General features: G+C 42.9%; 1 protein-coding gene across 1 annotated transcript in view; it reads right to left on the bottom strand.

Moving 5' to 3' along the window:
- The window catches only part of LOC126204271 (odorant receptor 46a-like), an 86,577-nt gene that overhangs the window by 10,674 nt on the left and 58,348 nt on the right, over positions 1–17,555 (bottom strand). Inside the window, exon 5 of the mRNA XM_049938660.1 lies at positions 14,147–14,260. Coding sequence (XP_049794617.1) covers positions 14,147–14,260 — 114 coding nt within the window. The remainder of the gene's footprint in view (positions 1–14,146; positions 14,261–17,555) is intronic.

The raw sequence follows: 17,555 nt of genomic DNA, 5'->3' as shown, positions 1-17,555 counted from the left end.
TTAGTATCTAAAAGTGATAAAATATAATATGTCTGAAGTGGTTTACACTATAGACAGTGTAGCGTAATCGTTAAGTGCTTACAAAACTGTTAATATAACTCTGTTATCACGAGGCCGAGTGGCTCAGTAGATCAATAAATGTTCAAAAATTTTCTTGTCTCTTTATTCCAGGATTCTAACCCAGTGGAGACTTTGTGCTATCACCATTGTTATACGAAGGATAGTAACTTCCGATCGGTCAAGAAGTGGAAACCACTGTGAAACTTAAATAAAGCTTTGCACTGATGTGTTCGACAGTGTCTCTAGGATGCCTGTTAGTCATCACTTTGCTCTTTTCAGTTCTGAGCGCAGGGTGAGCACATAAAGACAATTCTCGGTCGCAATCTGCAGGGGCAATGAAAATATTCCTGCAGCGTTTTCGATGGGAAGTGTTTGATCACCCGCACTACGTCCGCCCCCGGTATCTGAGTGGTCAGCGCGACAGAATGTCAATCCTAAGGGCCCGGTTTCGATTCCCAGCTGGGTCGCAGGTTTTCTCCGCTCTGGGACTGGGTGTTGTCTTAATCAGCATTATTTCATCCTCATCGATGCACAAGTCGCCGAAGTGGCGTAAAATCGAAAGACTTGCACCCGGCGAACGGTCTACCCGACGGGAGGCCCTAGTCACACGACATTTACATTTACCCGCAGTACAGCTGGTAATTGGCTCCCTCTGTGTTTCATCTCTGCTCACATTAACTACTGGCTATGAAGACAACAGTTTCGCACAGACAACGAGCTATAGATGAGCGTAAAGATTTGGCGGGAAGAACAGGCGGCTGCCTTCTATGACGAGGGTTTGGAAAGTTGGTAAAACGCTACGACAAATGTCTAAGTCGGAGTGGTGACTGTGTAGAGCAGTGGCTGGAAGCTGTAGCTAACTGTTGCAGATAAAATATTTCTGATTATCACAGTTGTTTCCAGGTCACAAAAGAACTTCAAAAAATGGAGAAAGGCTTTTAGAGGTATGTAGGCATTTCAACTTGAAAATAATGACAACACATTTCAAAAAGCTGAGCCGAAAAACTAAAACATGGAGATCACCAAATCCACTTCTCGGAGAATTCCAAATTGACCATGTGGCTATCTCACTTCATTGTCAAGAAGAAATTCAAAACACTAAAGTGCTGAAAAGCCTTGATGTTGATTCAGACCACTATTTGACTACGATTAAATTCAGACCACTCCCATTTCGAAAAGAGAAGAAAACCTTTTACAAAATTCCAAAATATAACACAGAAACTTTAAAAAACGAAGAAATTAAACAACGGTTTCAAAGAGCATTGCACAAAGATAGCGATGGCATATCCACAATAAATAAGGAAGCGGGATGGGAGGAGATCAAAAACGAAATAGTTGAAATAGCAAAAGAAAATTGTCTCGTGAAAAGAGTAAGAAGACATCCATGGTGGGACAATGAATGTGATGAGAACCTGGAGAAGAGACAGAAATTGTGGCAGAAATGGAACTCCACAAAAGATCCTCAAGATCTTGACAATTTTAAAATCCAGAGAAGAGAAACAGCTAAGCTTTTCCGTAATAAAAAAAGAAGACAATTTCAGGATAACCTAGAACAGATTGAGGAAGACTTTAAAAGAAATAATTCTAGAGATTTCTACAAAACTTTTAGAAAACAGCTAACCAAATACCAATCCCCAAATTTATGTTTTAAAGATGAAGAGAACAAGCTAGGTTTGACAAACAAGACTAATTGTGAAATATTAGCAAAATATTTCGAGAATCTACTAAATTGTGAACCCCCCAAAGATAAAATGAGTTTTGAAAACCACCGAAATACTAATACCGAGTCAAAACCTCCAGACGCTGAAGAAATAAAACACATAATACACAGTCTAAAAAACAATAAAGCCCCAGGTGAAGACTCCATAGTACCAGAAATCCTAAAAATAATGGATACCAACCTCCCACAAGTTTTGGAACATATGTTTAAGAAGATCTGGGACGAAGAAAGAATTCCTGAAGACTGGCAGTGTGCCCTGATACACCCACTACACAAAAAGGGGGATAAGATGAATGTTAATAATTATAGAGGGATCTCGCTACTACCAGTAGGATACAAAATTTTGTCAATGAAATTACTTCAAATCGTGGAGCCAGTTCTGGATAAAAAAATAGGTGAATATCAAGCAGGTTTTAGACAAGGTAGATCCTGTGTTGAACAAATATTTAACCTGAAAACACTAATTCGTTACAGAATCTCAAGAGGCCAGAGATTTGCAATAGTATTTGTAGATTTCAAAAAAGCATACGACTCGGTAGATGGAGAAACATTACTGAAAGTATTGGAAGAATTTGGGGTCGATAAGAAAACAATTCAAATTATCAAACAGACGCTAACAAACAGTAAGGCCAAAGTTAAATTTATGGGTGAAATTTCAAGGAAGTTCGAAATTAAAACAGGTGTTAGACAAGGTGATGGTTTATCCCCAATCCTCTTCAACTGCGTACTGGAAAAGATATTGAGAATATGGAAAGAAGAACTCAAAGGCACCAAGAATGACATCAGAATTGGAACAAAAAAAGAAAAAATAGAAGTGGACTGTTTAGCTTTTGCAGACGATCTGGCAATAATTACAGAAAACGAAGAAATAGCTCAGAATTACTTGGAGAAACTACAAGAAGTTTCGGCCAGAGCTGGACTGCAGATTTCATTTGAAAAAACCGTGTATATGTCTAATCATAGAAATAACAAGAAAAATCTTATTACTAAATACGGCAATATTAAGAGAGTAGAAAAATTTAAGTATTTAGGTGAAATAATTCAAGTGAATGGTTTAGACAAGAGTGCAAACCAGGCGAGAGCAAGGAAAATGGAATTTGCTTTTCAAAAAACCAAAGACATATATAACAAAAAAAAAACATTTCGATTCAAGCTAAATTAAGACATTATAAAACTGTCATTAGACCAGAATGCCTGTATGCATCGGAGTGCCTAACTCTTAACAAAAAGGGGGAAATAGAAAACATGGAAAGGAAAGAAAGGAAAATTTTGAGAAAAATATTAGGACCGAGAAAGATTGGAGAAGAGTACAAGCTAAAGAGTAATAAGGAAATATACAAAACTATTGAGAAAGTGAGTGATGCAATGCGTAAACGCAGACTAACGTTTTATGGTCACCTGTCGAGGATGGATGGAAACAAACAAGAAAAGTGTTTGAACATAGTAACAGGAACGAAAAAACCAACAATAAATGGATACAGATGGTGAAAAAGGATTTGGCCTATTTTAATGTCACCCGTGAGTCAATCAGGGACAGGAAAAAGTTTAGACAAATAGTGAACGAAATTAAGTGTTTTCCAGAAGAAACGAAACTAAAGAATAATAACAGGAAATGGTCGGAAGAGCGGAGGAGGAACCATTCGAAAATGATGAGGAAATATTGGGAAGAGAGAAAAAAGATCAAAAAGCCGGGCAAGTGAATTGTTGAACGTGGCCCAAAGATGGCCGAAATCGAAAGAAGAAGAAGACAGTTGTTTCCATCTCTCGATCAATCGGAACTTACTTTCCGAATAGCCCTAGTAAACTATGAGTACTATTCACTTCTACCGGGTACGTGTACAGAGTGTGTTCGTGAGAAAGTCCGCCGGCCGAAGTGGCCGTGCGGTTAAAGGGGCTGCAGTCTGGAACCGCAAGACCGCTACGGTCGCAGGTTCGAATCCTGCCTCGGGCATGGATGTTTGTGGTGTCCTTAGGTTAGTTAGGTTTAACTAGTTCTAAGTTCTAGGGGACTAATGACCTCAGCAGTTGAGTCCCATAGTGCTCAGAGCCATTTGAACCATTTTGAGAAAGTCCAATTCTAATCCACTACAGAAAAACAAACCAAGATAGTTATTCTTTCATATGTGGCGAAGAGCTTCAACGACGGCCAACTACCTCAAGTGTTCCAACATAGTATGGCTGTAAGAGTAGCCCAGGTGTGGCTTAAATTCACAGGTGTAGTACTGATGGCATACCAAATAAATTAGTAAGAGACGGAACACGTCCTCCGTGGTACACAAAGCAGGTCGGAACAATGATGTACTTTGTGCACTAAGCGGCGATCCTCCCTTATGATCTGGTCAGATGTGGTTGACTGGAATCCTGAAGACGAATTGCGTGCCCTCATGTTCCCATAAAGTCCAACGTCGGTTGGCTGTCACATGCAAACGTCCCAGAGATCTGGATACTGCACGGTTCGAAAAAAAAGGGTTAAAATGGCTCTGAGCACTATGAGACATGACATCTGAGGTCATCAGTCCCCTAGAACTTAGAAATACTTAAACCTAACTAACCTATGGACATCACACACATCCATGCCCGAGGCAGGATTCGAACCTGCGACCGTAGCAGTCGCTCGGTTCCGGACTGAAACGCCTAGAACCGCTCGGCCACAACGGCCGGCCAACTAATCAGTAATTTCACATCTATCACTAGATCAACTTACATATATCCATCCACAGAAATCAGCTTACCTGCAATTTGCTTCTTTACTTATTTTTGCAAGATTTACTTTGGTGGCAATTAGAATTGTAGAGTACTTTGTTTTTCTTACAATTGCATTTACTTGTTGTACAGTTTTTCATGCATCTGCTTTTCACGAAGCCTTGCCCTGATCCAACAGAATGTCCTTAAAGATATTTCAATACCCTGGTTAATATCTTCCACATCTAAAAGCTTATGAATGCAGACGTCGAAATCAGATCTAAAAAAATAAAAAAAGTTAAAAAAATATTTTTTAAAATTTTATTACAAAAAATTATGGAAAACTTTAATAAAATTATACCTGAAATAATGTGTTAGAAGTACGCCATGTTTGGTGCCAACCTTGTAGAGGCCCTCATCAGTCTTTTGAAGTATTACTCCAATTATGTTTCGAAGGTCACCTCTACCTTTATTTACATCTGGAACAGGTGTGGATACGTTGTTTCCAATGTCATCTGGTGGATGGGATTTGTCGGAGGAAGTTTTCTTTCTTTTAGCTTCTTTTTTTAAATTTTCTGTCGCAATTTTTCTAGCATTTTGAATGTCGTTTCTGTCAATTTTCAAAATGTTATCATCATCACTATCTTCGTCGTGTTCAGTATTTCTGCCATGTTTGATTGCCTTCTTTAGGTCATCTTCATCCTGAATATCATTTATGATTTCTCGAGGCAACGAGGCATGGAAAGTCCTACTCTATGTTCGATTCCGAATAATGCTTTGTAAGGTGATTGCTTTATGCCAGAGTGGTAAGCTCGACTTTTTTTTTTAATTGGACATATCTTAATCCTTCCGACCACTTTGTCGAATTGTTGCCCTTTAACCAAGAGCACATCCTATTTTCCGTGTCTTGGTTGGCACGTTCAACAGAACCCTGACTTTGGCTTAGCCTTGGTTTTGCATGCACAATTTTCAGTTCTGACCAAAGCTTTCCGAGTTCTCTTATAACATTATTGACAAATTTTCTGCCGCTATCAGGTTGAAGAACGCACGGCGCCCCTACACTTAGGAATGTGTCATTCATTAGCCCTCTTAGATGTTAAACCACGAAGGAGAACAAATTTTGTGAGATGGCTTTGGTAAACTACAATGAATTTTAAATTCCCGTCTGGTTGTGTCTGGAAATCAATCAAAACGACTTGGAACCTGCTATTCTTTTCGAATGGAGAATTGGCCTTGAAACTAGTCCTCTGTTCTTTTTCGTCTTCTTTTGTTGACGAACATCACACATTAATAAACAGAGGCATATCATTTCCTTTGTGATATTGGCATAATTTTTTGAAGTCTCGGCTAATATCCTATCGCGACCACCATGACCAACAGCTACATGAGCTGCATCAATCACATCATACAATTCATCACCTGGGACAAAGTATTTTATACTCCCTTCACACCATGCAATGCGTTTTTTCACATAACCATTTTTCAAAGCAGCAAATCGATTTAGTCTTCTTTTTTGTAATGATGTTCTTTTTGCCAACTTTCTTAACCAAATCCGCAAGTTCGTCTACTGAAAACACATTATATTGATAAGACTTTTTGTTTTCACTCTGCAAAACTTTCTCCAGAAACTTTTCTCTCCACAGCTTCTGATTGGCTTGTCTGCTACACGAAGGTTCACCCATGATGAAAGGCCTCACAATAATTATACTAGGATTATAATAAAATATTTTAAACGCAATCAGCAACTTAGCACGCGCACTCGTCGATGCAAAATACCGTTCAAAACAAAGAACAGTGCGAGCGAAGAGCGGTTGAGAGGCGCGAGGGGGCGAGCCAGAGATGATTCGGGAATTCCCCTTTCGTACAGGCAGCGACATGGATTCCGACTAGGCAAAATTAGTTCAGACTAAGACATACCAGTTTATCCTAAAGCATGTAAATTCTAACTAGTATAAACCGATTCGACCTAGGCTAAACTGTTTTATCCTATCGGTAACCAGTTCAACCTAAAATCGGGTTTGGCCGGTAACATATACACCGAGAAGATAGTATGTAATCTTCCTTTCCTGTTATTCCTGCCAGTCGTTTATTTACGCTCTGATAGTCTGAATCTATGGATTTCATTAATAATTATAACAACGCTGATCATTCGCGCACCCTATCAACCGCAAACAGAGATTGGCATTCACCCGTTCGAGTTTATTCGGCTCAGCTCATACAGCCCCGTCCCCTTTTGTCTGTTGGAAAGTTTTTTATTTCTAGATGCGACGGGGATTCCCATGGCAGAGACATCGCATACACTATGCACGCATTCAAAAATCAACTTGAAATTAGTTCAGAAATCGACTTACAATCTATTCAAAAATGCTAGAAAACAAACGGCTGCTTTTCAAAATCTTATGTATAATAATCGACAGACCAATGTGTGCTGAATGCTAGGCGCTTTGTGAAACAAAGAATGTGAATTTCGCACCCCCTGAAATTGCCGCCCGGGGCAGGTACCCCGGTTTGTCCTCGTTCCTCCCCTCTCCTCCCCTCGCCGCCTCCCCTCCCCCTCCCCCTCCTCCCCTCCTCCCTAGATCCTGGTCTGATAGCAGGTCATAACCTGACCGAAAAACTGCAACTACAAGAAAGAGTTGTCTGGCACAAACGAAAGTCTCTAGGCGTGTATCTACACTCCTGGAAATTGAAATAAGAACACCGTGAATTCATTGTCCCAGGAAGGGGAAACTTTATTGACACATTCCTGGGGTCAGATACATCACATGATCACACTGACAGAACCACAGGCACATAGACACAGGCAACAGAGCATGCACAATGTCGGCACTAGTACAGTGTATATCCACCTTTCGCAGCAATGCAGGCTGCTATTCTCCCATGGAGACGATCGTAGAGATGCTGGATGTAGTCCTGTGGGACGGCTTGCCATGCCATTTCCACCTGGCGCCTCAGTTGGACCGGCGTTCGTGCTGGACGTGCAGACCGCGTGAGACGACGCTTCATCCAGTCCCAAACATGCTCAATGGGGGACAGATCCGGAGATCTTGCTGGCCAGGGTAGTTGACTTACACCTTCTAGAGCACATTGGGTGGCACGGGATACATGCGGACGTGCATTGTCCTGTTGGAACAGCAAGTTCCCTTGCCGGTCTAGGAATGGTAGAACGATGGGTTCGATGACGGTTAGGATGTACCGTGCACTATTCAGTGTCCCCTCGACGATCACCAGTGGTGTACGGCCAGTGTAGGAGATCGCTCCCCACACCATGATGCCGGGTGTTGGCCCTGTGTGCCTCGGTCGTATGCAGTCCTGATTGTGGCGTTCACCTGCACGGCGCCAAACACGCATACGACCATCATTGGCACCAAGGCAGAAGCGACTCTCATCGCTGAAGACGACACGTCTCCATTCATCCCTCCATTCACGCCTGTCGCGACACCACTGGAGGTGGGCTGCACGATGTTGGGGCGTGAGCGGAGGACGGCCTAACGGTGTGTGGGACCGTAGCCCAGCTTCATGGAGACGGTTGCGAATGGTCCTCGCCGATACCCCAGGAGCAACAGTGTCCCTAATTTGCTGGGAAGTGGCGGTGCGGTCCCCTACGTCACTGCGTAGGATCCTACGGTCTTGGCGTGCATCCGTGCGTCGCTGCGGTCCGGTCCCTGGTCGACGGGCACGTGCACCTTCCGCTGACCACTGGCGACAACATCGATGTACTGTGGAGACCTCACGCCCCACGTGTTGAGCAATTCGGCGGTACGTCCACCCGGCCTCCCGCATGCCCACTATACGCCCTCGCTCACAGTCCGTCAACTGCACATACGGTTCACGTCCACGCTGTCGCGGCATGCTACCAGTGTTAAAGACTGCGATGGAGGTCCGTATGCCACGGCAAACTGGCTGACACTGACGGCGGCGGTGCACAAATGCTGTGCAGCTAGCGCCATTCGACGGCCAACACCGCGGGTCCTGGTGTGTCCGCTGTGCCGTGCGTGTGATCATTGCTTGTACAGCCCTCTCGCAGTGTCTGGAGCAAGTATGGTGGGTCTGACACACCGATGTCAATGTGTTCTTTTTTCCATTTCCAGGAGTGTATATCTGAAAGATGATATCTACTCAAATTTCTCGCCAGTCGCTTAAGACTGGCGCTAGTGGGGCAGTATGAAGACGCAAATCAGTTTCCCTTTAAAGGCGCTGCAGTCTGGCACCGCAAGACCGCTACGGTCGCAGGTTCGAATCCTGCCTCGGGCATGGATGTTTGTGATGTCCTTAGGTTAGTTAGGTTTAACTAGTTCTAAGTTCTAGGGGACTAATGACCTCAGCAGTTGAGTCCCATAGTGCTCAGAGCCATTTGAACCATTTCCCTTTAAATACACTCTGTAGCGGTTGTGAGTGTTAGCTATCTCTGAGACTGGATGTGGTGAATTGATGTCAGTCAAAAACGTCTATAAGGCGGCATCGACACCATTATGAACACTTCACTTAGTTTGAGCGAGGACTGCGGGTAGCTGGATGTTCCTTCAACGATACTGCCGAAAGAATTGGCAGAAATATAGCTACTGTACATGATTACTGGCAGCGTTATTCACGAGAGTGTACGGTCATTAGGAGACCAGGCTTTGGACGGCCATGTGGCACTGCCGAGAGGTAAGACCATCGTGTCCCGAGTATGGCTCTGGAGCATCGCACTGCATCTGCAGCAGTAATATGAGCAACAGTTAGCGCCACAGTCACCCGACGAACTGTTACAAACCGGTTACGTCAAGGACAGCTCCGGGCTAGACGCCTGACACACACAGTGGTTACGGTTACTACAAACCACATCACAAGTAGGGAAAAGGGGCCAAATTTCTAGTAGTTTACTGTCGAGTTGAGATTTTCACAAATGTTTTATTCGTATCGTACAGAAACTAGCAGTACGGCAATAAACAGCCGTTTAAACACGCCGCTAACGGCAATCAAGTAATTTATAGCAAAACAACAATTTTAAATTTTTTTTTAAAACACAGAAGCTAGCAGTACGGCAATAAACAACCTTTTAAAACACGCCGCTAACGCCAATCAAAGTAATTTATAGCAATACAACAATTTCAAAAAAATTAAAGAACATTAGTAAACAGGCTACTAAAGTAAATACAGAACTTTGTTAATAAAGTACGGTGAGGTAGTGAAGCTACCAACACCGCCATTCAAAAAATTAAACAGGTTTCAGCAAACACACGATTAATGGCAATAAAAGGAATTTACAAACTTGGAGGAATTTAAAAAATTTTTAAACAAATGTGTCCTGGAATATCATTAGAACATAACAGATATGACGGATCCGTGTAAGGCAGCCGCAAATCACCCACTCAGGGATGCTCAGGCTAGGCAGAATACTGACCAATTTAAATACGCCCGTAAACACAATTGCCACTCTCAGGCTGGTCACTGCACCGACGTTTAGCCAGCAAAACTTGTTATAAGATGTCTTAACTTAATGACAGAATTAGAGCTAACCTCGTGCAAGGAAACATTACACCACACAGTCCTGAAAGAGCGACCACATGATCAACCAACAAGAAGCATGAATTTACTCATAACCCACGACAGAATAGCCAAACAATTAAACTGCCAAAATTACACCTCCCATCGGACAGTAACGAGAGGAGGAGGAAAGATCAATGTCTTCAATTACACCGGTGCCAGGGACAGGAAACCCGGTCGCCGCAGGCCACAAGGCAGAAGGGACGCTGGTTACACCAAATTATTACTTAATGATTAAACCTTCCACGAACTTAACTTGCAATTATGCTCGAACAGGCAGTACACGACCTCCGATGGCAAGGATCAACACATCCGACCGCGCACGCGTCGCCAGCGTACCCAACACACCACGGTCACGCGACAACACGCTCTGTCACCGGAGTTCACGTCTTCTCTGCAACGTTGACGGGTAGTGACCGCTCCTTCATGTTAGGTGTCGCCTTTTAAACTCCAGTGTTGAAACGGAGGATTTAAAGAAGCTTGTTAGCGTCCCACCAAGGTGAAATGAACAGCAACCACTTGTGGGGCGATTCTGTATACAACCAACACGCGGGGAACTCTTCCGTCAACTCGACCCGCTCGTTACATACAACCGACATACATCACGTGGCGAGTCGGTACACCCGACCACGCCTGCTTCGCGCTGGAGAGGCACACTGCCCTCCCGTGTCCACCACACTCTCTGCCCACAACGCCCCTACTTCCGCGCCACCACATGAGGTTACAACCGGTCAAAGATCTCACTTCCTCCATAGCAGTTTCCCGGAAGCAAAAACGCAGACGTCGATAGCAGAGGGAAAAGACAACCAAGCAGCCACTTAATGACAGACAACATATCAAACAAACATGTCAGGAGAAGAAAAGGAAAACCAATGCAATCTAAACACAAGGTGTAGCACGAGTCGATACACGGCTCAACGCCCTACACCATGCTTTCCACTGACCCCAAATCACCACCTTTTGCGACTTCAGTGGTGTCAAGCGAGAGCTCACTAGAGGGCAGGATGGAGGTCTGTTGTGTTTTCTGATGAAAGCTGGTTCTGCCTCGGTACCAGTGATGACGGTGTGTTGATTAGAAGAAAGCCAGTTTGGGGCATGCAAGCAACCTGTCTGCGTGCTAGACACGCTCCACCTACACCTGGAGTTATGGTCTAGGGTACGATTTAGTATAACAGCAAGAACACTCGTGGTTATCCCTCACACACTTACTGCAAATTTGTACATCAGTCTGATGATCTGACTTGTGATGGTGCCATTCGTGAACAACATTCCAGGGAATGTTTTCCGACAGGATAACACTCGTCCACATACCGCTGTTGTAACCCAACATGCTCTACAGAGTGTCGACATGTTGCTTTGACCTGCTCGATCAAGTCGAGCACATATGAGACATCATCGGTCGACTACTCCAGCATCCGCAAACAGCATTAACGGTCCCTGTATTGACTGACAGAGTGCCACATACATGTAACTCCATCCGAAAACTGACATCCGGCACCTGTGAACGCAGTCGATGCACGTTTGCATGCTTGCGTTCATTCTTACGGTTACTGTGAAATAACGACTCCCTTGACCTCGGTAGAAATAATTCATTATTTACGTCTAAGGAAATATATATTTTGCGTTAACTGCAGCGATCATGTAAAGCTGATTGAGTGTTAATGCCAAGCTTACTGTAATCGACGCGGCATTAACATCTCTGTTACTACTCTAAATTACGACGCGTGACCGATTTTGCGCTCTCTATTGTTCTAGCGCGTTTCTGTTAGCCTCTCGAACTATTAGATTCTATCTGGTCAGACATTTTAGTTCCAGTTAGTTCTATTACTTAATATTGTAATTATTCCTTGTGTCTTATGACATGCATCGCAGTTACTGCGATATTATTATTTTCCACGATGTTTTCCTCTGCTGATGAGCATTCTAATTTCTAAACAGGACTAAACTTCGTAAACGATAACTAATTTTCGCCGTAAGTTGGCAAATTCCATTGTGTTTTCTTTGGAGATGATGTCTGCCATGAAACTTGTACGAAAAAAGTTTTCTAAATAATAATTTGAAGTACTGAAAAATAAAAACGGGATGGTTTTCACAAAATTATTTATTAGTTAGATTTCCAGAGTCTCAGATATTCTATATTTCATCGTTAGTCGAACCCACTTCTGGACACTCATAAGAAAAAAATATTTTGCTTTGCAAAGTTTTACCACGATCTTTAAAAGTTATCCGGTATACAAATAAATAAATAAATAAATAAACATTTTTACCACCGAATGACTTCTTCCAGAACTTCGCTACAGAAACTGCAAAAGATAAATTTCATGTTTGTAACTTAACTTATAAAAGTTACTATTTACTGCCAATAGAAGTCGTCTCAGTTATAAAATATTCTCCCTATTTAACAAGATTTAACATTCTTTCAAGTAAAATGTAATAGTAAGTTATATTTTATTACATCTGTTACAATTCACTGTTGCAATGGCTTATCTCGTGCTTCCATGAATCTGTGGTTGTGCAATGTTCATCACTTAAATGTGTTACCTAGACAAATGTAATCCCGAAATCCATTACAACAAATTAATTATTTTCTGGTAGTGTGGTCTTCTTCTTGTTAGTGTATGAGGGCAGTTCAATAAGTAATGCAACACATTTTTTTCTCGGCCAATTTTGGTTGAAAAAACCGGAAATTTCTTGCGGAATACTTTCAAACATTCCCGCTTCGTCTCGTATAGTTTCATTGACTTCCGACAGGTGGCAGCGCTGTACGGAGCTGTTAAAATGGCGTCTGTAACGGATGTGCGTTGCAAACAACGGGCAGTGATCGAGTTTCTTTTGGCGGAAAACCAGGGCATCTCAGATATTCATAGGCGCTTGCAGAATGCCTACGGTGATCTGGCAGTGGACAAAAGCACGGTGAGTCGTTGGGCAAAGCGTGTGTCATCATCGCCGCGTGCGGGCCAGCGGTGCACAGCTGTGACTCCTGCAATGGCGGAGCGTGCGAACACACTCGTTCGAGATGATCGACGGATCACCATCAAACAACTCAGTGCTCAACTTGACATCTCCGTTGGTAGTGCTGTCACAATTGTTCACCAGTTGGGATATTCAAAGGTTTGTTCCCGCTGGGTCCCTCGTTGTCTAACCGAACACCATAAAGAGCAAAGGAGAACCATCTGTGCGGAATTGCTTGCTCGTCATGTGGCTGAGGGTGACAATTTCTTGTCAAAGATTGTTACAGGCGATGAAACATGGGTTCATCACTTCGAACCTGAAACAAAACGGCAATCAATGGAGTGGCGCCACACCCACTCCCCTACCAAGAAAAAGTTTAAAGCCATACCCTCAGCCGGTAAAGTCATGGTTACAGTCTTCTGGGACGCTGAAGAGGTTATTCTGTTCGATGTCCTTCCCCATGGTCAAACGGTCAACTCTGAAGTGTATTGTGCTACTCTTCAGAAATTGAAGAAACGACTTCAGCATGTTCGTAGGCACAAAAATCTGAACGAACTTCCCCTTCTTCATGACAACACAAGACCTCACACAAGTCTTCGCACCCGAGAGGAGCTCACAAAACTTCAGTGGACTGTTCTTCCTCATGCACCCTACAGCCCCGATCTCGCACCGTCGGATTTCCATATGTTTGGCCCAATGAAGGACGCAATCCGTGGGAGGCACTACGCGGATGATGAAGAAGTTATTGATGCAGTACGACGTTGGCTCCGACATCGACCAGTGGAATGGTACCGTGCAGGCATACAGGCCCTCATTTTAAGGTGGCGTAAGGCCGTAGCATTGAATGGAGATTAAGTTGAAAAATAGTGTTGTGTAGCTAAAAGATTGGGGAATAACCTGGTGTATTTCAATGCTGAATAAAACAACCCCTGTTTCAGAAAAAAAATGTGTTGCATTACTTATTGAACTGCCCTCGTATTAATCATTCTTACGTACCAACGAGCATAACAACAGTGAGGGAACATGTAAATTTACCACCAGAGCTATTTCGTTTCAGATGCATGAAATGGAGTTTTTGGCAGCGTTAAGGGTGAAAGCATGCACGACGTTCAAGATTTTTGTTGCTGTAAGGAGCATGTCGTAGACTTGCAAACGGCGATGTGAGGTCTTGGTAGGATTGCTAAGGATACAAGTGAGACTGACCTCATTGATGATCTTCTGACCGAGCAGGCAGAACAGCGCCACCTGGTAAGCGTACAGTGTAGAGCTCATCAACATCTTAACCGTCTGGATGACCTCCACGTCCTCCTGCAGCAACTGAAACAACAAATGTTAATTGTTGTATAATCCTCTAACTGAAGTACGATTTCGTTTGTTACCCATATTTGTTGTCTTTCAGTGGTGTTCTTGGCTCAATAGTAGTGAACAAGACTGCTTATGTAGAAGTCTGGTGTTCGATACCACGACATGTCTACGATCTGTATACATCACTTACCACCAGTTTCATCTCTGGCAATGTTTTATGAGTAAACTGCAGAGTTGCACAATGGCTTGGAGTCCACATTAAACTACAGAGTCTCTCAAAAGGAATGACCCGATTTTAACTTCTAATAATATTGGGACAAATGTCACTAGGGAACTGAAAGAGAGCTAGATGTAATCGGCATGGTCTAAAGTTTCAGAAAAAATGGGCTACATGTCGCTACGAGCGCTGACATGTCGCTACGAGCGCTGACCTGGAGCATGCAGCCAGCCTCGCGCAATATGGCCTCCGCGCAACAGAAGGCGTATTGTGTTATTGAATTTAGTCGTACCCATTCAGTGATTGCAGTTCAGCGGGCGTTCCATATTGATTGCGTGCTAAACCACCATCACCAAAGAACATTCTACGGTGATGTAAACAGTTTGAAGTAACAGGGTGCCTCTGTAAAGGCAGAAACCCTTGCCGGCCACGCGTTCCTGAACAAACAGTGGAACAAATCCGACGAGCATTTGAGAGGAGCCCCCGCAAGTCTACACGTCGTGCTGGCCGAGAACTTGCGTTACCGCGCATGACACTGTGGCGTGTGTTACCGTGTCGTTTAGCCCTCAAACTATACCGATTACACCTGGTACAAGCTCTTCAAGATACTGACAAAGTGAAGTGAGTGGACTTTAACAATGCTATACTAGAGGACATGGAAGATGACACTTTTATAGCACAGTTGATATTCAGTGATGAGGCAACTTTCCATATTAGCGGTAAGATTCACCGTCTTAATGTACGCATATGGGGGCTCCAAAATCCTCGTGAAACAATTGAACACGAAAGTGATTCACCGAAAGTGAATGTTTTTTGTGCTGTTTCGCAAAGCAAGGTTTATGGCCCCTATTTCTTTGAGGAAGAAACCGTAACAGGACAATCATAGCTTGCAATGCTACCGAACTGGTTATTCCCACAACTTGACTCTGACAGTTTCATATATCAGCAAGATGGAGCACCAACACACTAGCACAACAACGCGAGCAGTTTCCTCAATGCCAACGTGCCTCAACGCTTGATAGGGCGTACAGGACCGCGAGACCAGGCTTTACACTCTTGGCCTCCTAGGGCCCCTGACTTAACACCATGCGATTTCTTCCTGTGGGGATATGTTAAACAATGTGTTTATGTTCCTCCATTACCTCGTGACATTGATGAACTAAAAACCAGAAAATCAGCTGCTGTAGCTTCAGTGACAGAAGACACCTTACACTTAGTCTGGGATGAATTCGGCTATCTGTTAGATGTCGTCCGTGCAGCCAGTGGAGGACATATTGAACATTTATGATGGATTTTTATAAACTTCTGTCTTTTCTGAGTAATTTAGTATTCAATTTGTTGGTGTTAAGCGCTTCTTCCTAATAAATAATTCTATTTAAAATCGGATCATTATTTTTGGGACACACTGTATAGCTCTCCCCATAACTGGCTGGTAGGTCAATTCGGAAGTCAGAGGATGGCATTCCATCTCCAGTATGACCGTGCCTGGTAAAGGATTGTGGTGTTCAGGCTAACCCTCGGTTTTATGACAACTTTACTTTTACTGTAATAATTAATGGAAACCACCTTGACTGTATTATTACATATTTATTGTGTTACGACCGGTTTAGTTCCTTTGAATATCTATGGATTGTCCACAGTTAAACAAAACAGGAAATTAGGCTGCAGCTACAGCTTCTTAACGAATTCAATAATCGACTCGCACTGATAACACACTTTAGCAAATCCCCACCGAATCGTGCTGAAGTTAAGGCATAAATGGTCTGGTTGTCGTATGTAATGTTGAAGACTAAATGCAAGACGACTGATCGTAAACATTCTGTCGACCGCTTCGCGAAAGCAATTACGCATGGTACAACAGAACCCACAGTTGTGATCACACAAAGTGATCATGGCAACAGAATAAAAGCCAATACAAAACATAATGTCTTGTCACTGAAGGTATAAAAGAACTGAAAATAGCTGAACAGAGCAGATTTAATGCGTTGCTAACCAACTAAAAGCGAGCCATGCTTAATTTGATACGTTTCTGTATATCAAAGGAACAGATTCCAAAGGTTACAAAAAGTTGCACTTACATAGATGGATGAGATGGATAAAACAGTGAGTAACCACTTACACACATGAAGTAACTGTACACAACTTAGTAGAAAAACTGTTAAGTGACCTTGAGCAATGCATAAAGGCGATTACAAGAAAACATGTTGTCGCTGAAAATATGGAATGCTAGAATTACTAAACTGGGTAGGAGGAGGAGGATATTAGTGTTTAACGTCCCGTCGACAACGAGGTCATTAGAGACGGAGCGCAAGCTCGGGTGAGGGAAGGATGGGGAAGGAAATCGGCCGTGCCCTTTCAAAGGAACCATCCCGGCATTTGCCTGAAGCGATTTAGGGAAATCACGGAAAACCTAAATCAGGATGGCCGGAGACGGGATTGAACCGTCGTCCTCCCGAATGCGAGTCCAGTGTGCTAACCACTGCGCCACCTCGCTCGGTACTAAACTGGGTAGTTTCAGTCGTTTATTGACAGTTAAAGTCTAGCTGTGTTTACCTTGCTACCATTTTGTACAAGTACAGAACTGATGAAGAATAGAAGCCACTACATAATAAATTCAAACGACTGAAATGTTTTGTTCTACGTATCTATACAATAGAACAATAAATGCCGAAGTTCTTAAATGAGCTCTAGTTTCTTGAGCAAGAGTAACTGAACTCACTTCCCTTGAAGTTCCCTCGTATATTTTCATACTAATTCACGTCTTAGTGTTCTGAACAGTATACTGATGTCCACTCCAATACAGAGACGATGCAACTAATGTTTAGGCAGCTCTTAGTGCGTAGTTTGGTTACTCTGTTTGTGATGAGGTTTTATGTACGCTTAAATTTTTTGCGTTGATACGTTTATCCACATAACGTTAATGGTGCAACGTTGTTTTGGTCGTAAAGCTTATGTCTTGCAGATTTGTATTTATACATATCTCACTTTTTGATGTTTTATATTCTTTTGACACAAGTTAATGGTGATAGAACCATTACATGTTTTACATCATAATAACTCACTAACGTATCTATTTAATTATGATATAAC

Source organism: Schistocerca nitens, chromosome 9 (assembly GCF_023898315.1).
Source record: "Schistocerca nitens isolate TAMUIC-IGC-003100 chromosome 9, iqSchNite1.1, whole genome shotgun sequence".
Lineage (NCBI taxonomy): Eukaryota > Metazoa > Arthropoda > Insecta > Orthoptera > Acrididae > Schistocerca > Schistocerca nitens.
This window is presented reverse-complemented; position numbering and strand designations above follow the sequence as displayed.